This window comes from Ammospiza caudacuta, chromosome 6 (genome assembly GCF_027887145.1).
Source record: "Ammospiza caudacuta isolate bAmmCau1 chromosome 6, bAmmCau1.pri, whole genome shotgun sequence".
In the NCBI taxonomy this organism is placed as follows: Eukaryota; Metazoa; Chordata; class Aves; order Passeriformes; family Passerellidae; genus Ammospiza; species Ammospiza caudacuta.
Window position 1 is genome coordinate 7,959,491 of NC_080598.1, and position 24,021 is coordinate 7,983,511.

A 24,021-nucleotide genomic window follows, 5' to 3' on the forward strand; every position below is an offset into this window, starting at 1 on the left:
GGGCCATAAAACAATGCTAAGTTTAACAGACCATTATATTAAATCACCTTCCCTAAGGTTTTTCATTTTAGATACTTCCTAAATTTTGTGTGTTATTGAGAGAGTGGTAAAAAGAACTAATATTGGCCATGTCTAAGCTGTGCAGAGCTTGCAGTATGAATTACCGGCCTCTGGAAGTGACTCAGGCTCAGTATTGCATTCCTCTTCCTGGCAGGCTCCGTTGGCTCTCAGATGGGTGCTCCAAGGAGCTGAAACTTCTGCTGAGAGCTGAGAGGTTCCAGTTACCTCCATTTGGGAAGACAACGCTCTCTTTCAGTGGTGAACCACTTCTAATTTGAGGAGATGGGCTATGTGAGCTGACCTGACACCACTGAGGGACTGGATTTCCTTCATTCGGTGGTAACCCTCTCTGGACTAATCGTACAACTTTATGGATAATATTTTCCCAGGTCACAAAAAAGAGCCTATTAATGAAAAATTAAGTCCTAGGAGTCAGCACCTTTCAAGACTGGTCCACAAATTAGGAATAAAACTTAAAAGCTTTAGACATTTGGTAAGGATGGAGTACTGACATAACGATAAAAAAAGTTATAGAAAAAATAAAAGTAAAAAAAACCCTAAAACTTTTTAGCTGAAAAGCCCCCTTTTTTCCCCTTTTGTTTTCAAAAACAATTTTCAACTGAAAGCTTTCATGTATCTAATCTTCTTTAGATTTAGTATCATGCTTAGTTTAATCTCAGCATCATTTGAGAAAGGCAGCACACCAGCACCAAGAGCTGTCTGTGATGGAAGCTTGAACACTAAAATTATTGCTCCTCTCTCACCTCAGGGACTATCACTGCACACATCTGCAAAACCAACCAAAAATCCCATTCCACAGCATGCAGCAAAGCAGTAATTTTGACTGCTTTGGACTGGATTTGCTGATCTGGCTCATGCATAAGTGCTCCTGCCCACATGATGTTTGGAGCTTTGCGGAGTACTCCAGGCTGCTCTATTTCCATCTGAGAGAGAAACACCAAGCAGTTCCCATGCTCAGTGTGTTTTCAGGAATATGAACTACCAACATTCCCTGCTATCAGACTCTTGCCAGAGCTCCTACTGGGGCATACAGTTATAGAGGCATTTAATTTCAGAAGAAGAGTAGATCAGTGAAAGTTTAGTTGGAGTTACATAAAATACTGCTCAGGGTCAACTGAGTATCAGGCAACCTGTAAAGTACTTCTGTATCACTGCATACAACTGGTCTTTTCAGGCTTGTAAGGTAAAACTAAAGTACAAATTCTCTTATTTAATCTGAAATTCTCTTCCTATGATCTATATGATCATTCTGTGCCCACATGTGATGATGCTCCTTTTAACAAGCCATTGAGGTTTCCTCTAACTTCATAATTTTGTGATGTTCTCCTCTGGGAGATGTAACTGCTGAAGCATGGAGACACACTAAATGAAAATTTCCAAAGTCAGGTGTTAGATGCCGTGTACTTCAGATAGCTCTAGCGGTGTGCAGATCTAGACAATTAGAAAAAATTAAAAAAAAAAAAAGGGCAAAATAGCCTTGACTATTTCTGTTGCTCTTAGTCAGTCTTTGGGCTCCCCAGGAGAAGGGAATTCTGCACAAAGTCTTTGCTTCTCAGTCAAAAAAAAGCCTCCCTTTCTTTTAACCAACCTAGCTTTTTTTTTCTTGGCTATGCTACAGCTGAATTTTTCTGGTGAAAAGCTTTCCTAAAGTCCATTTTCACATATTGAACTAATGCTCTAAGCTCAGATGCCATAAGATTTATCCCTAGAAGAACAGGAACTTTCAGAGTCTAGCAGGTCTCCCTCTTGGACACAAGGCATTCCAGAGGTTGTCATGGCACAGCTTCATTCAGTTCCTGCCCTTTTACACAACACTGTGCAACACAAATAGCATTATAAAAATGAAAGCTAATTGTGGAATACATTTTGCCTTTGTATGGTTAATATGTTTGTGAGATATTAACCATACACACAGTCACACAACTTTTGCCTCAATATTCCTTGCACTTTATCAACTTGTGTGTGGGGGAAATTGGCAAAGAGAAAAAAAAACAACATTTCTTTGGAAACAGAGATACCTGATGAGAGAAAACCAGACCCAGTGCTACTCAGTTTCACTTGCATGCTCCAAACTGGTTGTCAAAGCCTATGAACTACCAACAAAGAAGTTTCAAGTGCACAAATATCACTAAAATGAAATCCTAGACATTTCATATAAGAAGCAGACCACGGGGAGATGTTTCAAACTTGTTGCCTGTACAGTAATAATACCACTAGAAGGCAGGGAATCACAGTCACTTATTTGACTTGGGAATGTGAATACATTTTTCAAGTACTGACACTGCAGTCTTTCATGGTAATAAAAACCAGAAATCATTGTTTATTGGCTGGCAGACAAGTTGTCAACTTGTTTATTCGCTGGCAAATGAGTTGCAACTTGTTTCTCATTTTAGAAGACCTTGTTGTTCTCCTTCCACTTCATGTACATGAGCAAAGCTTGAGATTAGGAGCAATAGGTCAGAAGAAATAATTATTTCATAGCCTGTAAGACTGATAGATCATCTATTTAGCCACAGAAATATCTTGAGGCTGCCTTAAATTTCACCATAATTTGAATAGCTATGCAGATTTTTTTTCCACTTTCATAAAACATTAATGCTGTTAACATCTCATTTCTTTTTTTTTGTTTTTTACTTTATTTTTCCAATTATTTCTATTTATACTGTATGCAAATCTGCTGGTATTTGTACTGCTTGAAAAGATAGCTTCAAATAGAAGGTGGCAGCTTTTGAAACATTAAACAATGATTAGACAGGCACTGGGCCAAAGGAGTGTGTCAGTGAGGAGCAAAGGAACAATGCAGCAGCCAACACTGAGCATCTGGAGAAAACTGAAAGCACTTAGCAATTCCATCGTTTTCCCTGCTGCCAAACAAAAACAACAATGATTCATGCTGCCATGTTATTTAGCATTCATCATGATTTTGAATTACTCAGTTGAAAGTTCACACTGCAGTGCAGACAAACCCCTTTAAATTTAATGAAAGACAATTTGTCCTTTGAGTTGGTACCAAAAAGCATCTACCATTGCTCTCAGATTACATTTGAAAGGAAACTAATAAGAAGAAAATAAAAATAAAACCATCATTTTATTCACAAACTCCATTGCAAAATGCCATAGGGATGTGGCAGAAGAATTCAGCTCCACACAGGTCCCCATTCAGACAGCCAGCAGAGTAAGATTTGCCCAGTAGTGTAGGAAATTGGCTGCAGAAGTTACCCAAAATCTAACAGACTCTAGACACTTGTGAAAATCAAAAAGACCATGAAGGGTGTTTATATTTTCAGCATATAACCTGTATCTCCATCCATACAAACTCATGCACTGCCAGACTCTCACAACAGAGTTCCACTAAGTGGTGATGACAACAACTCTGGTCACGGACGCCCAATGAAAACAAAACCGTTTTTTCCAAATAAACCAAGTGAGGAAAAACAAGTGGGAATTCTCATTCTCTCACAGTCTAACCCATATGTCCTCATTTTTCCCTTGTTATTCCATCATCAAAAATGAAAGTTTTAGCTTTCATTCACATTCATCACATTTTCCATAGGGTTTTAAACTAAGCTTCCCCAAAGCTCTCCCAGGCTGCTAGTTGAAGCACACTCCTTTAAATAGGTTGCTTTTCCAGGGTGAAAGGAAGGAACACCATTTCAGTAACATCCCCAGAAATCACTAGCAGTGAGCAAGTGGAGTCAAGTAATTTAAAATTTGGCCATCGAACATACTTTGAAAACACTTTTAAAGAACTCAATGTCAAACATATCTACAGAAAAACAGGCCAAAAGAAAAGCCAACATGAATTGGTTTAGTTCTTTTAGAATTCACATATCCTTTGTTAAAATGTTCTGTACTTAAACTTTAGACTTAGAGTAAGTTCTACAATGCCTTTAAAGTATCTAGCAATGCCTATAAATATGCCTTTGTGTGGTGACCAAAGATTAATCTGTAATTTATTAATATATTTTGCTAACTGATTTTTATCATTTAGTGATATGCTTGAACACTCTTAAATACTTCTTCACGCAAATCTCTTATCATGTCTTGGATCCTTCAGCACATCAAGAATTTTGAGGTTCTATCACAAAGAAATTGAAGTGTTTGAAATTATCAGCTCTGGAAGGAAGTGTTACCACTACTTAAACTTAAGAATTCAACATTGATTCTGTGAAAGTTATCTTTTTATTAATTTTTCTTTTTAAGAAAAGTATGCTTGGGTTGAGAAGGTAAATCTAAATGAAGTTCATTTAAAAGGCAATTTTCATTTCTTAACTTTCTGTAGGACAAAATCCTTTAACTCCTTTGTCTGACATCACAGAGTATTTTCCCCACACCCTGCCAAACTCTTTCAATTATAAGTGCTATTCTTTTGATAAGGAAAGAAAAATAAATCCTTTAAGAAGTCATTCAGGCTCATAAGAGCTTACATTACTAGAATATCTCAAATACTATTTCTATTGAAGACTCCATGGGAAAAGACGTCAAGAGAAAATAATCTGATCAAAGCACAGTATCTTACTGACATCAACAGATATTGGCACTTCTCTCACGAGTGTTTTCCACTGCACCAAATCTATACCTGTGGCTGATACTTGAATTTAGTGACATGTGCTTGAGAACATTATCAACAGAAACCATTCAAGCATTTCTGAAGGCAAAATAATCTGACAAATGTGAGAGGAGGAAAAATGGGGAAAGAAAAAGGATTTTCAACCAAGCGATTTCTCAGAGCTCTCTAGAGATTAATTTTGATGCTAAAATCACAGAGATGGTACTGAGAAGTGCACCAAGGCAGTATTTATGTGCTGGCATCCTCAGAGTCAGGATGCCAGCAGCCCAGAGCACCTGCAAGGCACACAGGGTGAATTCCTCATCACCACCAGCAGAGCTTAAACCAAGCCTGTTCTCAGTGAATGTGACTGCAGCCTTTAGGTGTGGTCACCTTAGGCTTCTGAAGCACAGGTGATGCTATTTTCTGTTAGTTGACCCATATAATTCTTCCAGAATACTCCAAAGTGCCAGCGTGCTATCATCACCTAGAAACTGGAACTCATTCATCTGTTTCAGGCTTTGCTATGGGCAGGAACATGAGTATGCCCACACTAAGGGCTGTGTCATGAGAGGGTGGCAGGACAGGTGTGGGGATGAAGGATAAGAGCACCCTGACAGTGCATTGCACCACTTGTTATTCAGGGACACAGAAGATGGGGAAGAGAAGTGCAGCATGAACTGGCACACTGGGATTCAAGGTAAAACAGAGCCACCATAAAACGAGGCCAGTCCTGTTAGACTTTGTGTGCTGAATGTGACACAGGAAAAGTATTAAAGTATTCACCAGACTGCTACACTGCAAGTGGATCAGGACTGAACAAGCTAAATTACCTCACAGATGGAATAAGATAAGATGACCATACATTAATTTTGGCCCCTGTTGGCTAGGGAAGATTCAATTCATAGCATTATCTGAATGCTTAAGTCATAAAGCCTGATGTCAGAGCCTGCAATCAAAGCTCTGCCCTGCACAGCTGCCCCCTGATGTGGACAGTGGTTCTGCCATCAGCTGGCACACACACTGAAATGTTGCTTGTCCAGCCATACCAACAGACTGAACTATGGTGATTAAAATAACTGTTCTGCTGAAAGGCCACTTTGTCACTGCCACCTTTGGAGCACACAGAGCTTCCACAGAGGCAAATGGTCTCACAGCACTGGAACTCTCCTAATTGCCCAGAAAAGGAAAGCCTTGCACTGGAGTTATAAAGGAAGGAGACTGTGATGGTTCCCAACATGAAACTCCATGCCGGTTATCACACAGCTTGCACACAGCTGTAGTGACAAGGACACAAACCCAGAGCCTTGCCTCCAGAAAGGGATGCTCTCCCTGGTCCCTCATGGGATGGAATGTGAGTCCTGGAATGTGAGTCCTGGAATCTGATGGACTAGGAAGTTCAGGCATGGGGGAGTTAGGAAAGCTGCATGAAAAGCATACTTCATAATTGTTCTTAAATGAAAACAAAAGAAAATGGAAAAACATGTATGAGAAGGAGGCAATGGATAGAGAAAGGAAGAAAGCGGGAAATGATAAAAATATGCCCCAAAAAGGAAGGAACAGACTGTTACTGGGGGTGGAGGAAGGCAGGGAGGGATGATTCAGGCAGGAGTTTAATTACTGCAGCTAAAAGCAAGGGAAAGCTAAATGGGGGTGAGATGGAGGAATGCAGTTTGTGAGAAACTGCAGTAAATGCTGGGATGGAGGAAACTGTAAGAGGCACAGGTACCCTGGAATTTGAGAACATGCAAAATGGAGACCCCACCTGAAGGACACAAGCTGACAAAGAAGGATGAGTTGTAGGGATTGGGAATGAGGAAGTGAGCATTCAACAAGAGCAGACTGCCAGGGTAGGAGTCCAAGGAAAGTGGCTGAGACAATAAAGACCAAGGAACAAGACCATCCCTGGATTAATAGAAGAATTAACACAGGAGGAGAAAAAGGTGTGAAGAGTCACAAAAAAAAATTAACAAAAAAACAACAAAAAAAAAAAAAAACCCAAAAACCAAACAAAAACACGAACAAATTTTAAAACAAAACAAAACCAAACCCACCCTAAACCAACCAACCAATACACAAAAAAAAACCCAAAAAAATCACATAGGGGGAAGAACAATTGGGACAAATGGCCTTATTCATCAGCAGTGTGCTTCTCTGCTCTGTTTCACACTTCATTTTGATATCCCACTCCACAACCTCTCCTATTTAAAGTGGGAATCAAATTCATTGTCACAAGGACTGACAAGCAAAAGGAGAGAATAGTCCACAGCCAGTCCAGAACATCATCTTTAGGACCCAGCGTCCTCACAAAAGTCTCACAGTCTATTTACATTAGTAGTTCATATTTTTTCCCACCAGAATTCTGAACTGCATGGCCAGGACATGGATAAGAAGAACATTATGCTCTAACTTCTGGTGGCAACTGGAACAGATGGCCAGAGGACAAGGGTTTGCCTTGGGTTATTTCCTTCTTCTGTCTTTCCAGATGCATCCACAGAAGCTGGCACGCCTCACTGCAGTCCCAGCAGCAGCACACAACATGTAGCAGCAGACATATGCTCAAAGAATTGCCTTCATTAATTCAAGTTGCAGCCCTAAACATTACTAAAGTAAAATGCACAGTTTGTAACAATAGCCAATTTTTTTTCTCAAATCCACACAGGAAGAGATTTCCTGCTCTATACATAAAGATATGCTTTTTAGCATTTGATTCCTAACCAGCACTGCACAGCCCTCTTTTCATGTCAATCCCCTGTCAACCCTTCTGAGAGCTTGCTTCTGTAACGAAGTGCAATAATGATTTCAGCAACAAGGTCATTAACTAATGCAGAGAATCAATCCAGGCAGATAAAGTAAAGCCTTCCTCATGCATAAACCACAGCCCAATAATGAATGCAGGTTTGGATAAACCTGGCCTGTTTCCTTGGTTTCAGATGTTTCTGTTTGTCTTGGCACTTTTCCAACATTCAGGTAAGGGAAGAACAAGAATCCAAACAGAGAGAAAGCAAGAGCAAAGGTTTTCCCCAGGAGATTGCTACCAACAGGCATTTCATAGCTGTATGATCTACAAGTTCAAACTACGCTGTGCTATGAAATCAAACATGCATCTGAACAGTAGTCTTGAGCTCATCACTGCTTTTGTAAAGGAAAAAAAAAAAAATCTGACAATCTTCTATTCCCAAATATCTCTTAAGAATTACCACAGAAATAGAACTTTTAAATGAAAAGCTCTGGATGCTTCTGAAAAGTTTCTTTTCAGTCAGTGTTTTGAGGACAACCTTTCACAGGTGATATAGCTGCACCTGACCCACTTTTTACCAGTCTCTGCTAATTCTCAACACTGCAAGACATAAAATTCACATCCTTTAATATCCAGCATTACCACTGCAGTTCAATAGCTGTATTCATGGAAATCTCAGGACAAAATGAGAATTATTACACTGAACATGTAAGAATATTTAATTCAAAAGTAATGCTTCAAGGAAAAGGAAGGAACCTTGCAAAATCTGAGCCTCTACTGCAATATTATTAACTGTAATGTGAAATAAAAATGTCCTAGAGCATGATAATCACCGCTATAGTATGAAATTTTGCAAGGCATGCTCTGGACACACTAATGCCCACTGCCTCCCCACGAAGCTGAACTCATCATGGCTAAAAACCACCTTTATTAGAGAGATTTCAAATCATCTGAAAATACCTTCAAGAGGTCCTTTGTAATGCAGTGGTACTCAAAACCCAAACCAGGGCTCCAGTGGCACAGAAGGTCACCACTCTGTTCCCAGAGGGCAGGATGCCACAAACCAGGGGAAATAAAGCACAAATGCCAGTAGTTTACAGCTCAGGCAATGCTTCTAAATATGTTTCTGAGGTCTAAATAAATATGTTTCTGAGGTCTAATTAACCACCAGCAGTCACGGGTGTGGTCAATTTTTTTAAGCTTCTTCTCTGAAAATAAAAATAAAATTCTGCTGCTTTTGAAGTAAAAAAAAAAAAAATAATTATATTGCCAAATTGTAAACTCATATGTACCTTATCTCTTTGAAGCAAACAGCACTACTGAGGAGAATGAGAAAAATTTTGATCTAACACCTAAAATACAGTAAAAGACCTGAAATCTGTGCAGTTACTTAGTCACCAACATGACTAAGACCCAAATGAGACACAAATAAACAACACTGGTACTTTACTTGTTTTAATAAAACTTCTGTTCTCATTATACAAGACACAGGTAGTCACTGAAATGTGCCTTTTTTATCCTTCAATTAATTAAATTCTACTACTAATGTACCTATCAGCATATATGAAACAACGCAGAGCAATCTCCATCAGAATTCCACCAGAAAAGATGGTATGGTGAAATACACACATTAAGTCATGCAACCAGCTGTAATAAATAAAGAATCAAAATTTTAGGACCTACAAAATCTATTTTCTACTTTGAAATGGCACACATTGGCCTTTTCACAGTTTTCTAACTCCAAACACTTATTTTTAAAAAGGGAAACTTCACAGAGAGATTAATTGAGGTTTCCTGAAGCATAATTGGGAACTTGAAAAACTTGAGGGAAAGCCATAGATAATTTGCTTGACATCCCTTGAAGTACATGAAATAAAATGCTACAGCACATATTGTTCAAGACAAATGTACAGACTTTGGACCTATACTTGAATTAATGGTTTCTGAAATCAGCCTTCTGGAATTTAAAAAAAACAAACATCTAGGTCTTGCACTGCTCTTTTCCAAAATACAGGTCTACAGAAATTTGGGATTCATTAAAACATGCCCATCTGGATTCTGGTCTCACTTTTTCTTTCTATTCACTTCCCACAGTGTGGTATTTCCTGCCTGTGAAGCCCATGGCTGTGGCACCACAAAAAAGAAATCCTGCATCAAGTTAAGAGAAGCTGCCATCCCTGGCGAATGCTGCAGAGTAAAAATACCACTTTTAATTAGGATTCTGACAGATCCCTGTGAGAAGCAGAGCTGGAGCCCACTGCAAGCACAGACCAAGGGTTTTCCCCTCAGGTAACATTACAGAGAAACCCAGAGTAACCCACTTATCTTACAAGCAGCAACACTTGCAAGATGAAGAGCTACTGACAAAAACACAGAATGATACTAAATATAAAGGATTCATCTCAGCAATGCTAGAAGGGAGGAAAAAATGGAAAATAGAATATTGTAAAAGGAAAAGTAAGTTTTAAAATAAATATTTCAAGATTTAAACTAATAGTAGGAAAGCCTATAAATCATCTTTACAATCTCTCCCATTCCAAACATCCATCAGCTCCAAATATATGCCTATTACCAGGTCTTCAGCATACATTATGGGATAAAGAGGACTGTAGAAATCTAATTTAATACTGCAGGGAAGAGATGCCAGAGAAAGGGTTAGAGGAGTAGCATAAAATCCTGCAGAGGATTGAATTTTTCTGTGAGACTAACTATAGCTCTGCACAGTATGATTTTGTATAAAATGACATATAACACCAAGCCAAGGCAGCCAAACCAAAGGTTACCTTCCTCTCAATTTCTGTCTCCCTGCTTGGGGCCAGGAACCCAAGGATTTAAGGCACTGGAGTGTAAGAAAGGCAAGCCTAAATAAAAGGCACAGCAGATCATAAAAATATTATACAGTACAGTAATAACAAAAAAATGCAACTGGACAGGTTTTCCTGAAAGATAAAATAGTTCCTGTGTTTTCTGTTCTATTTCAGGTATGAAATAATGAAAAATAATAATTTGGACGAGTCTGTAGAGCACAGTGCAAAGAGTGTTTGTTAGTGAGCTCATCACAGTGAGGACAGGCTCTCAGAATCACTGGTATTTGTGACATTGCTCTGCAATCTTCCCACTGCAATAACTGCCTGTAAACCATACAATATCAGACTCAAACTCTAGAAGCCACTTTTTCTCCACCAGATTATTTCTCTCCTTTTATGTCTGCTTTGTGGCCACTTTATCAATGTCCAGAGACCTCCTCAGGCCCTGCAGCACCAGCAGCTACAGATTCTTTGAGTTGCCATTTGAAAGGGGCAGGAGTGGATTCACACAATCGCAGCCAAGTCCACCAGTCAAAGCTGTGTTTCAATGTTGTGTTCTTTCTATCAAATTGCTAGGTGTTGCACAAGGGACAAGACAAAACTTAGGGCATAAGCCTACACCAAGTTGTTGTGTTTTGTGTGCACTTTGAATAGTCAGGATTGCAGTTTTTCTTTCATTCATAGTCAGCAGAAGAGGGTATGATGATGTGCATAGCCTGGGGTGGGGAACTTACTTGCTTCCCAGTAAGTTTCTTCTCTGTACAAATCTGAGACACATTTGTGATCAGCAGCAAGTCACAGCATTAAGCTACAGGGATATAGCCAGATAACAGCAGTTGTGATGGCAAGGATAAGAGAAGCCCTTTGTTCAGCTTTTTCCTTCAACAAGGTAAGTTCAGATTCTCCTTGTATTTTAGCAGTTCAGAATTAACCCTCCCAGCACAGCAGAATTTTTCTTTAAGTTCAGCATTCTGTGCTTATTAAAATTTCATCATAAAGTTCCTAGAAAATAAGACTTGCAAATAGTGCCCAGCATGGCCTCACTGACAAATACCCTGGCAAGCACTGGACCATCAGAGACGGGCAGTGCAATCCTTCAGGTCATGGAGAGCAACATCTAAGTACAGACAGCAGAGAAGCAGCAAGGTAAGTGGAGGAGAGGAAAACTGGAAATCTGAAGGAGAAGTCTAAGAAACACAGAAAGGCATTTTATGCATAACAGAAGGTACACATGTGGAATCATACAGTGGAAGTAGAAGTGCAGAAACCATATGAGCTTGAAAAACACTCTGAGGCACTAAGAGTAAAACTTGCTAGGTCTAATCTATTGATACATTCAAAACTCTGCCTACCAGACTGTCAGAATTCAGGACATCCCTCTGTCTGTCCTGGATTGCCAGAACCCCTCCCAGGGGGCTCAGAGACCCTGGCACAGAGCCCAAGGCACCTGTGACTTTGATTATGACTCATGGAAAAAAATCACCAACCTTATATGAGGATCTGCAAGCCACGAAAGCCTAAGTAGAATAATTAATTAGTTTGCCACGGGGTGAAAAATAGATTTTTGGGGTTTTTAGAGCAGGGGTTCAGGGGGCAAGATGGAGGAATCTGGATGTGTCCAGCCTTTCTCCTTCTTCTTCTTCTTGGTCTCCATCTTCTGCTGTGATGCTGGCACTTTGGGATTGGTTTAGAGTAGAAGCTCACTGTCTAACATAGGGGATAGGTATTGGGAAGTACCTGTAAGCATTGTATACATAGTTCTTAGTATAAAAAGATAACATTGCCCTGAGAGCAGTCAGTGTGCCTCTGTCTGACCTGATGAATGGACCTTGGCAGGCCAGAGAAAGAATTTTATAGATAAGAAACAATAAACAACCTTGAGAACGAGAACTGAAGAGCTCTGACTCCTTCTTGGACCACCGCGCTGGGAAAAGAGACTTTCTAACACATCCTGGGGTCACTGTGAGCAGCAGAAGTCCCCAGACCAGACACCTCAAACATTCCTTCTTTTGTACACACTTGTAAACACGCCCCACTCGTGCAGAGTTCAAAACAGCCCAGCAAGAGTATGGGATGAAGAAGGGAGAAAACCCACCCATAACATCTGAAAGGCCAGAAGGATGAGCAAGAGTCAGAATTCCAGGCTTCTCTGGAAGGATCCAGCCTTAGGGCAGGGAGGGGGAAGAAGGAAAGCTCTTACCATTGTTACTGTTATCATCAACGAGGATGATCTCCTTGAGCAGGTGAGCAGGGGTGCGGTCGATGGCTGAGTGGATGGAGCGCAGGATCACCGAGAGCGCCTCGTTCACGAAAATGAACACAATGCTGACCTCGGGGAGGCTCTCAGGAAACGTCAGGTTCCTGCACCTACAGGGAAAGGTTGAAGGAAAAGAAAATACATAAATTTTTGGCAGCCGCAATGCAAACGAAAACTATTTCAGAGAAATCTACTCCCAGTTATAAGAACATATGAAAGATACAAAAAGAACATGCTGCTACTAAAGCTAAGACAGATGGTGCAGCCAGAAAAACCACATTAAAAAGTGGAAAACTTATCTGTAAGCACAGTCAAGGGGTTTAATCAGAAAGAGGAATACTCTCATAACATAGTGCATTTTTCTTTCCTTTTTCAAAAATAGATATTTCAGCCACATTCCAACTTGCTTATGGAAACAGCAGCATGGAAGTGCTGCCCACAACTTTAAAGCTCCTTAGTGTTTTATTGGGGTTTTTTCACCTCCTTCTTTCCAAAAAGGATTCAAATCTTTCAATTATATGAGTAGAAAGCTCTTTTACCACTTTACCTTTTTTAACTGTGAGCAAAATATTTGCTTTTCAATAAAGCCAGAACTTAATTGAGTAAAAGGAATTAATTATTTTCTGTGAAACTTTTAGTATTTTAATGCAATGTTTCTGATTTTTCCTCAGATTTGAAACTACTTACTAGGATGAAATCAGGCACAGGCTGACTCAAGCAGCATTTTTAGATAGACTTTGTAGATGGAAATGATTGATGTTAATGCTTTTGTCTGCCTCCTGACAACACTGAGTGGCTATCCTCTCCAGATGCCAGGGTTCACTACATCCAGGAACCCCTGGAAACTGTGGAAAGCACAACTAACAGCCAATGTTTTGCATACAGAAAGCGCAGAGAGATTCATTACTTTTACATAATGCTTGAATATGACTCCTTAACTAAATCTGTTCTTCAGTTCAAAGAGAAAAGTTCTTTTAGGATTTTGTATTTTAATTGGTGTAGCAAATAAGTACAAAGTAGTATCACAAAAGCATTCCTCTTCATGTGCTGGATGTTGTACAAAATTTAAGTTAAATCAAGATGATCAGTTTACTTCTCTGCTTTTAAGGGTTCTGGGAAAAAGTGCATAGGACACATGACATCCAAGCCAACTGAGATAGCACAATATTCAAAATTCAGCTGATCAACCAATTTTCTTAATTCAGTCATTGGTTTGAAAGTGATGGAAATCACATTAAAGAAGCTATTTAATAGTTTTGGGTCCTTTTCTCTTTGTCACCATACAAAAGAGTTATAAGGACATATAAAACAGAAAATAAAGTCTAGAAAAAGTAGTGACAGTTCAAGTCTTAAAAAGTGTACAGTATGTTTTTTAATAACCTGGTTCATACACCGTTTAGAAACAAATATGAAACCTCATTGTTGCAGAGATTCACAGCTTTTTGTTCCATGGTGTCAATACCAGAGGGAAATATTTAAAATGGTGTTTGGATTTACTGATTCCCACTTGTGGCTTGATCTTCTGCAGCACAAGACACCAAAACTTTCTTTCCCAAAACAGTTTGTATTTTGACTGGTGTTTTAATCCTCTATTCATTGGTAAGACAGCTTTCATCACCAGAATGAAAAGTTTTCTTTAAAGCATCCAGGAGTCGATTTTATGCAAAATAAAGCACTACCATAAGAGACAAGGGGAGCTGACTTTTTTTTCCAGAAGAAGAGCAAGGCAGCACTGCTTTTCTCTTTTAGCCAGTAGTGCAGGACTTAAAACCTTCAGCCAGGATGGAGGGAGCATGAGTTCAATCTTCCCTGGTCTCCCCAGAGAGCCAGCCACTAGCCAGCTTGGTATGATTATTTTCAGGCCCCCTTTTCAGAGTCATTTCACTTTCTGTGGAGCAATTAAACTAAGCTGGAGTGATACCAAGTCTCTCTGACCTTATGTTTAGGGTAAATCCCTTGGAGGAAGAACCTGCAGCACATGTTCAAATAGATGTTTATGCATTTTAAACCCTAAACTCCACTCTTCATGGCTATTGCAAATCTAAATTATAATGCCACGAAAATTCTTGTGATCACTTTTTTCTTTCTTTTGCAAGATAATATTTATTATTTCCTTTTTACTAGTGACAATCTGCTGAAGAAACAAAGTCATTTTCACAGAGTCTACAAGTCAGGCGTCAGGGCAATTTTCTATGATGCCACACAATCACATGATGGATGAGGTTGGAATGGGCCTCGGGAAGGCATCCTGTCCAAGCCTTGCTTCAGCAGAGTCCCCTAGAGCCAGCTGCCCAGGAACAGCATCTTCCTGCAGCAGCATCTTCAGACAGGATTGGGATGCCTCCAATGAGGCAAACTCTACAACCTGTCCTGCAGCTTGTGCCCTTTGCCTCTGGTCCTGCCTCTGGGCAGCACTGAGAAGAGCCTGGCTCTGCCCTCTTTGCAGCCTCCCTTCAGATATTTACCTTGATTACATCCCCTCTAAGCTTCCTCTTCTTTAGGCTAAACAGTCCCAATGCTACAGACACACGCTGGGGTAATCACACATCCTCTGAACAGAGAGAGACACGGCTGTCCCAGGATTCTCTTGGGAAGCTGTGAGAAAGCTCAGAGAAAGAATTTAAAAACAATTATTATCTCTCTTTCTGTAACTGTTTGTCACTGTCATATTTTCTGAAAAATCCTCTTTGCCCAGGATTCTTTTCCTGAGAAGCTGAGAAGCCTCTGAGAGAAATGAAAACAATAATTATTTAATTGCTTCTCTTTGTTTTGTTGTTTTGGAATGTGCCTTAGACATTGTTCACCAACTGGTCATTGTTTGATTGGTTTAATGTGAATTGTTTTAACTTAATCACCAATCACCATCAGCTGTGTCAGAATCTCTGAGTCAGTCACAAGTTTTTATTAGTCATTCTTGTTAACCCTTCTGTCTGTATCCTCCTCTTTCTTTAGTATAGATTTAGTATAGTATTCTTAAATATAATATAATATCATATATCATATCATAATACATCAGCCTTCTGAGAACACAGAGTCAAATTCTCATCTCTTCCCTCATCCTGAAAACCTCACAAATACCACAACTGTTGTTTATAGATATGGTTCTCCAGAGTGTGCTATTCATAGTTCACCACTAGTGTGAGAGAAGATTCCTAAAGGCCAGTCAGGTCTTAGGACCACCATTGTTTCCATAAGAACTGTAGATTTCTAATAATAAAGTGCCTTTTCATGCCTCCTGATGATGGAGTCTCTGTGTCACCTTTGGCTGTCCCCAGTACCCCTTTGGTGATAACACATCTGTTTCACATCTTCTTAAGGAGAAAAGATGGTATCCACAACTGCCTCCTGTACCCCAGAGTGAGTATTTTAACCTCTGAAACTGTTCCTTAAAAGAAGATCACCTTCAGTGTTGAACAAGCTCTGAAATTCCTGCTTAAAACAATCTCTAAAAGCCCTGCCCAGATGACTGAGTAGTTGAAATAGCTATAAATTTACTTGGGCTGAGCACTATCAAACCTGAGGCAAATCTTCAACAAATGTGAGTTTTAGGGACCATCAGGTTTAACTGGCATTTCACAGAAGGATTTCCATGTACATATTTCATGCTCAAAGTGGCTGGGAGACCTCTTTACTTATAATCACATAATAATTCTTAAATACTAACACTCAAAGTTTTCCTAAAGATGCTAAAATTATTACAGATCTTGGTCCTTGAAGAACAGACCTGTTCATGCCAAATGGTGTGTATGCATCCAAATTTTGAAAATTTGTCTTCAAATAGACTATGAACTAGTTGACAGGTCTAAAGCTACTAAAATAATCTTCAGTATTATCCTTTAAAGAACCTACAATGCTTGTTATTTTAGTGATGTGCTTGCAGTCAAAATGAACAAATATGAAGTGGTCCAGCAAACAAATCTACAGCCAATTTATCTTTTCTCTGTCTACTTTAGGCATGGTAATATTTGTTATCTTCAGCCATAACAATGCACAAAGAAGATAAAATGATACTCTAGCAAAAAGTAAAACTCCATCTGGTAAGATATGGTACCTGTTAAATAATTAGGAAAAACTGAGGGATTTTTGAAAATACTTTGAATGGCAATAAAAGTATATTGAAAATAGTTCAAAGAAGTTGCTTCCTTAAATACTGGTGGTTTTTTCTCCTCTGTCAATTAAGCTGAGCTTGAGATAAATGTAAAATATAATATTGCAATCAACTAGTGACAAATTATATTCCAAAAAGGTTCTTGATGACAAAACAACCCTCAATGCACTGCTTCCCTGCCATAAATCCATGCATAAACTGACATGCTCAAACAAAATTTCTGCTCTGATGAGTCTTCCATCCATTTAAAACAAACTATTTGTATTGGTTTTCCCAACTGCATTCATTTACATCTTGCATATTTGCAATTTTTTATCACTCTGGACAAAATTTTTTATTGCTGGCAACTTGTACAGACAAGAGCAATGATTTCAATCCTGTGGATGCAATTTGATTCCCTTTTTGTACCACCATGTCTTAAAAAATAACTACAGATGACTTGAGAGAACAGAATTAGACTCCTGTTTTATCTAATTTCTTTAGTCTTTTCAAGAAGACTAATTTTCAAGGAGGGTTGATCCCTGAACTGAGTTCATGTTTTCTTTTTTTTTTTTCCCATTCGGACTCATTTATTATCTTTACTTCCAGCTCAAATTCACTTTTTGTTTCAGTGTGTCTGTACATTTCAGAAAAACACCTTTTCCTCTCTACATAATTTTCTGTATCAGCTGATGATACTAAAAATGACCTACTTTTTTTTTTCTTTTAATTTAAACAAATCAGAATTAACTCAGCCCCAGATCCTGCACAGAATGTAAAGCGCTTGTGCTTCCACTGAATTTCAAATACAGATTCCAAACGGCACTTACAGCTGCAATAGTGAGTATTGCTTCAACAAAGCTAAAAATTACAGCCAGCAAAACCCACTCCACTCAATTACACTGGGCTAATAGCACTAAAGCAGCAGTTGCCATGGTTACCAGGAATTTAGAGAAACTCCTGGTGTTCTATTTCAAGCACAGCTCTGGTAAATGGAGAGCAGCATATATTATGAAGCTTCTTTCAAATATTTGTCCACAAGAAAACTCTATTCATCTATGCACTGTGATAATTCAATTTAGCCAGTCATTAGCCATTAGAATTAGTTTAGCATAACTATGCTTTAAAGTAGCAAAGCAAAATTTATTTTCTGTATTAATAACTTATCTCTGAGACTGTCTACAAATATGTACATAATTATGAACTCAAATTATTTTCTGCAAGCTTTGAAAAACTTTAACCAACAGTATCAGATCAAACAATAGTAAAACCCCGTGTTTTTGTTTAGAAAAGAAATTGTAGCATATATTCCACTTTTTTTTCTTGTTTTGATGGTTTTGGGGTTTTTTTGGTTGTTTTTTGTTGAATACAAGATGCAATCAAGATGTTACTAAAAATGTTTGGGGTTAAAGTGTTGTTTTAGAAACAACACTTTAAGGAACAAGTATATGGGAGCAAGTTTTAGTTCCAACAAGGTAAGAATTTCTCAGAAGCGCAAGCAGAAACAGAATTGTACTGGTAACATTTTGTCCACAGCCAAAATGGCCAACAGAAGTTCAAAATACATGGGAGTAAAAAAAACCAAAACATTCTGGCATAAATGAAATAAGTAGCAGCAAAACTCTGGGAAAAGAACTGAGTATTGTAATGTCAGCAATGAAGAGAGATGGAAGACTGATTTGGTGATCAGAATCTGATTTATTGTGGGACTCAAACATTTATATACTATTTTAGGGGGGCTAGTAGTGTTTTACTACAATGATTGGGTTAATAATCACATAAACAAACTTACAAATTTTAAACATCTCTTGCTTGCAGAAGTCTGATGTAATTTCCTTTTTTCAGTAAACCTGTCTGATGCAATCTTCTTGCAATCCTCAAAGCTCTGTTTGCTATTGCCAAGGCGTCCTGTTATCAAATCTCTTATGTTAACTACATCCAAAGTCCATCATCTGTCTTGTGTCCCCCAGTATCCCAACACTGCAAGAACTCCTGCACAACTATTTTTGTATTTATGTTTATAATTTCATTGTGTGATCATACTTCATTTTTCCTTTTGCTATGATCAGTATTTTAAATGCTAACTGAGCTATGCCAACCAGGCTGGCATTGAACAGCATATAATGAGGTCTTTTTTTCCTGTATAAGGGTATATCACCATTAACTTGGGCTATTAGAGCAGCCTGAAGACAGCAGCAGATTTGATATCACTGCCAGTGATATCAAACACTTGTAGAGCAGCCATTTGAGGTACATCTCAACAGGAAAAGCAAGGCTGAGCTCAGAATCCCAGAGGGATTCTGCTGGGAACCAATCTCATGGCAAAGGTGAGATGAGAAAGAGAAGAATCAGAGGTAGAGAGATACGTAAAAGAGAGCATGAAACAGGACAGCAGGAAAGATTAGGTATTTAACAGGAATGCTGAATACTCTGGAAATTTTAGAAGTTCTGTCCAAAACAATACATTATATGTACTGTATGTACTTTGTGCTCTTTTTAAATGGCTCCTTCGAAACATCAAAACCAACAAGCAATATTCATGTTCTCTTTTACCACTGGCAACAAAAGAACTTGGTCAGAAATTAACAAGGAGCCATATCCATCACTAACATACACCCAGCTGAACAGAACTGTTTCACAGGGACATGTGGGGGCAAAGGTTTACAGAATGCAACTCTGGAGAAGCTGGCTCTTGGGGAGAAATAGAGATTACATACAAAAGCCCAGCCTGAACCTCACTATTTGAAATTAATGATTTTTCTTATATCAATTTTAAAGGAAAAAAATATAGAAGTCTGATGCATGTCACATCCAGGATTGTGTTTGCCACCGTAAGACTAATGGACATTTTGGACAAGTGAACATACATGAAAAACTTTTTTCCCAAACCACATCACTGTCCTCAACTAGCCAATGCTTGATTTTTCTTCCTTGTAGTCCTATCTGCATTCAGGGGATCTCTTGCCTTCTCTCTTTGTGCCCACTTTATCACAAACCTAATTTTGCTGTCTTCAAGGCTTCTACCACTGTCCCTTGCCAAACTGAGCCTCTAAATAATCAGTTTAGGAGCAGTGAATTGTTTGAAAGAAGTGCTTACAAAATAGCCAAAGCCCTTCTCTGCATCGGAAACAGGACCTCTCCTCTGCACTTTTCCAGATGACAAACTTTCAGCCAGGAAAAGGGCAAACCCACATGCTATACCATGCTATTTGACAATCTCCAAAGAATTCAAACATCTGAGCTTTAAATGCTTCTTTTGCCTTCTACCCTTCATGCCTTTGCTTATCTCTTTTGCTTCTTTGCTTTCTTCCAGTCAGTTACACTGACTGAAAAGGTTGCTTTGCATTTACTGGCCAGGTTTGTTTGTATCAGACAGTCTGTGCAGGAGCCAGACCCTTTGAAACAGCTCCTCTGCTGGGATCCTGCTGCAAACCTCCTTTCCTGCTATGCCTCCCTCGCTTATCACATAATCAAAGAAGAATATTACCTCCCTCTCCCATGTGTGCTTCAGCACAATCGATCAGGCAACAAAAATTTACAAGCCAACAAAGTAGACTCTTAAGTACATCCACTCGAAAGGAGTTTGGGAGACAGTTTCAGGACCCCTAAATAACCTACATTGTTTCAATGAATTTCTGCATGAGCTTGTTTAATTCACATTTCACTCAAAACAATCTTTGTGGGTACTGGCTGCCCTACTAGAAGTAATGAGCACAACAGAATTATAACTAACACAGAACTATTATCCTCTGCTCCTGCATGCAGCAAGGGCAACACTACCTTCCTAAGTGCTTCCAGGCTAATTAGAGCTACTTGTCAGTCTGTGATGTAGATAAGGCTAACAGATGCACAGAATGTGGGGAACAGTACAGCACCCAGCTTCAGCAGCACAAAATTAGGTCCTGGCAGAGACAGTACTCCACAATAAACCCTGCACTGTCTACTGAGTATGGCAAAAACAGCCCACTTCACAGTGCAGTGATTACTTCAGGAGGCTAAAGTATCCAGGGCATCTCTTATTTGCTTCAAAGAGATTATTTTGGACTGTGCTGGGGACACCCTATGCTAGCAGAAATACTCACAGTGAAAAGGAGCTGAATTCAGAATGGGACAGGAGGCTCGTGGCTGTACAGAGGGTCAGAAACCACTCTGCAGTACCTAAAGCATGAGAAGGTCCTTCTGAAAGGTGTGAAAACTGCCACAGCTTGACCCAACTGCGCTCTGCTGGATGTTTCCAACCAATGTGATAATCTTTTTCTAGAGAGGCCAGAGTTCAGAGGCTTGGGCAGAGTGCACTGCCCTAACTGCTAAATGTGTTCTACTGCCTCTTCATGCCACCCACGCTGAAGGACTGGACAAGGCTGGATTTTTGCCCTCTCTTCCATCTGTGTTGCAGGTCCACAATCTCTAACTGTCCTCTTCTTTTGTCATGGCATTTAATGTTGACAATCTCAACCCTAGAGAATGCTGCATGTTATAATTTGGTGTTATTACACCAGTGGAATGGCCTTTATCTCTGTAGAACCTTGTAAAGACACGCTGAGCTCTCCTGCTAAGATATGTAGATGTGAATTCTCAGAGGACTGCAGGCAGAAAGGTCAAAGCTGAGTCATACCAGTATGATATAAAGGACTAGTATCACAATTTTGGCAGATGACTTAATTCTCCTGCTCTCATCTGGGGCTAACAATCTGTGAACTTCCTTAGGTTTCAGTTCTAAATATTGTTGTCCTCCCAAATTCCTGTACTCCATACGATATGTTCTGAATACAGATGACAGACCACCATTGAGCCCAGACAGAACTATGTGAGCTCTGCTCCTTTATCTACCTGTCACAAGCCTTTGCTGGGATGCCACTGCCATGCTGACTCTTGCAGAATCACTGCTAAATCCAGGCTAATGAGCTTGGTTGGACCTTGGCTAACTGTGCCCAGGTACTGTGGTTATATCTGGGCTTTCATGCATTTCTAGTCAGAACAGAAATACCACAACTGACTGATTCCAGCAAAGGTGGCTAACTTGGGCTCCATGTCACTTGCTGTAGGCTCTCTTCACACCACACTGTCCTTGGCCTTTAGGCTGTGCTGCTTGAGCCCAGTACGTGCCCAAGGACAATTTAAATACAGACAGGGGAAGTGACTGCTGCACTTGGCTTAAAAACCAGGGGCTAGAAATCCCCAAAACTGATTATTACACTGGGAACATACTTTCACAGGGTAGGTTTTTTCCCCCACAACATTCACACATGTGCTCTCACACAAATGAGAATTTGCTTGTTGGGAGCAGGAATTCTTTTTTCAACAACAGGACTTAGAGAACACCTGTAGCGCTGCACTCCACAGGGTGCTGTAGCTACAGCAAACAGTTTGCATACTGCCTGACAACACAATTCATTTTCCTCAGGGTCAGAACTTACTACTTTCCAGTGTCTGAGATTCTGCCTGCTCCCCAGCCTAAAGGGTGCAGGGAACCTACCTGAGCTACCATTACTAAGCCATTATTTTGTACGTATGTGTCCCTAAACACACTGTGATGTCTGTCATGTTTCTGGCAGACAGTCAGCAAAGGATCAAAACTTGCTCAGGATTAGGCTCATGATTCATTTCTAACTAGAGTTTCTTTTAAAATCCTGACCTTAATTTATTTTCAGCTACAGTAACATTTTCTCTATATTTTAAATTTCTAAAACACAGCATTATAAAAAATTGATATTTAAATCATTCAGAAGAGTAATTTCAAAAGAGCCATAAGAACAGAAACATTTCTATTACTGATGTCTAGTTAAAAAGATTTCTTTTTCCTTCAGATCAGTCTACAATTAAAAAACAAAAAAAGAGACTGTCCCTACAGGCATTGCTAAACTGATTCAACCAAAACACAAATACAATTGCACGGACTTTGATTTCTTCAAAGTCAGTATTACAGCAAATCTGCAACAATAATATTTCTACAATGCAATATATAATAAAACATAGCATAGATACTGCTAAAGTGCTGCCTGGAATGGTGTGCATATATTTTTGCTATCATCAACTTAATGTGTAGCAAAATGCACTACTGCTTTAGTTATTAAAATGTTTGGTTAGAATAAGTGCATACAATCACATTTGATTCACCAAGTACCCAGCACATTTATTTTAATGATTTCTTTTTTTAATGAACTGCAAAAAAAGCAGTTTTCCCTCCACCTGCTTCTCCATCTCCAGAGCTGCTGCTTGTTCAAAGCATCAGATATATCACCAATGGTTCAAAAAGTTTGAGCACTAACTGTCTCTGTGAACAGTGCTGCCCAAACAGGCCCCAGATGCACTGAAGGGAAGGCTGTTCCCTTTTCTGCTCCCATCCAACTCCCCAAGCCAATGTGGAATAACCCCGGATGTGTTCACCCTGCCTGGCAGGCATGACTGCCAGCAGAGACCTGCCCAAGGAGGATCCCTGGGCTTTCAGTGCTTGGCTCAAAGGTGTATTTCACCACTGAAACTCACCAGCTTCACCTGCCAAGCGACCTTAATCAGGCAATTCTGTGCTTACAAAGAGAGCAGCTCTTATTTAGCCAATTATCTGATAAAACTGAAAACTGGCATTAAAAGGTTCTTCTTTTAGCAAAAAAAACACACCTGCTATCTAATATAAATTGTAGGTGAGATAAAGCTTCCAACAGATGCTGAAGAATTGTTCATGAATACTTAGTGGGACTTTAACAGAACTGACTTTGGGCTCAGCAGTGCTTCAGAAGACAATTAAAATGTACAGCATTCATCTGTTTGATAGAAATTACTCGTTCTGGCTGTTACCTGTGCCCAGACCTAGGAGGAAAGCCTTGCAGGTGGAGAAGAGCTGGAAGGCCATAGTGTGGCCCTGTAGGTGGAGAAGAACTGGAAGGCCACAGTGTGGCCCTGTAGATGGAGAAGAACTGGAAGGCCACAGTGTGGGCCTGTGTTGTTATCATATTTCTAGAGTCCCATACCTCCTGGGTGGTTTTCTCACAGCTCCTCGACTCAAAGGCCATGTTTCCCCACAGCTTCTTGACTCAAAGGCCATAATCTAACACAGCTCCTGGCTGCCACAGCTCCTTGATTCAATAGCCATACTTCTCCACAGCTCTAGTCTGTCCCACAGCTCTTGGCTGTCTTATCGTCTGCAACTCTCATCCCACAGCTCTTGGCTGTCTTATCTTCTGCAACTCTCAGGCTGCCTCATCTCTTCCACAGCTCTTGGCTGCCACAGGTCTCGGCTGTCCTATCTTCTATCATGTCAGGATCACCACTTGTTGTTATCATATTTCTAGAGCCCCATACCTTCTGGGTGGTTTTCTCATAAGCAGCTCTTCACAGCAGTGTTGTTCCTGCTTCTTCGTCAGGGCTCCTCCAAGGCTCTCCCTGACCAGCCAACCCACCCCCTTTTATCCCAGTTATCTTCACTAGCCACAGCTGCTGCCCAACTAAGGACATCACAGCTGCAGCCCATCTAGAACAACTAGGACTGGGGCAAGGCCACTT

At 39.8% G+C, this 24,021-nt stretch overlaps 1 protein-coding gene across 4 annotated transcripts in view; it reads right to left on the bottom strand.

Moving 5' to 3' along the window:
• Positions 1-24,021, bottom strand: part of GALNT18 (polypeptide N-acetylgalactosaminyltransferase 18) — a 216,181-nt gene that overhangs the window by 96,533 nt on the left and 95,627 nt on the right. For all 4 annotated transcript variants that reach the window (XM_058806875.1, XM_058806873.1, XM_058806874.1 and 1 more), the window contains exon 4: positions 12,378-12,544. In XM_058806875.1, the coding sequence (XP_058662858.1) occupies positions 12,378-12,544 (167 nt within the window). The remainder of the gene's footprint in view (positions 1-12,377; positions 12,545-24,021) is intronic.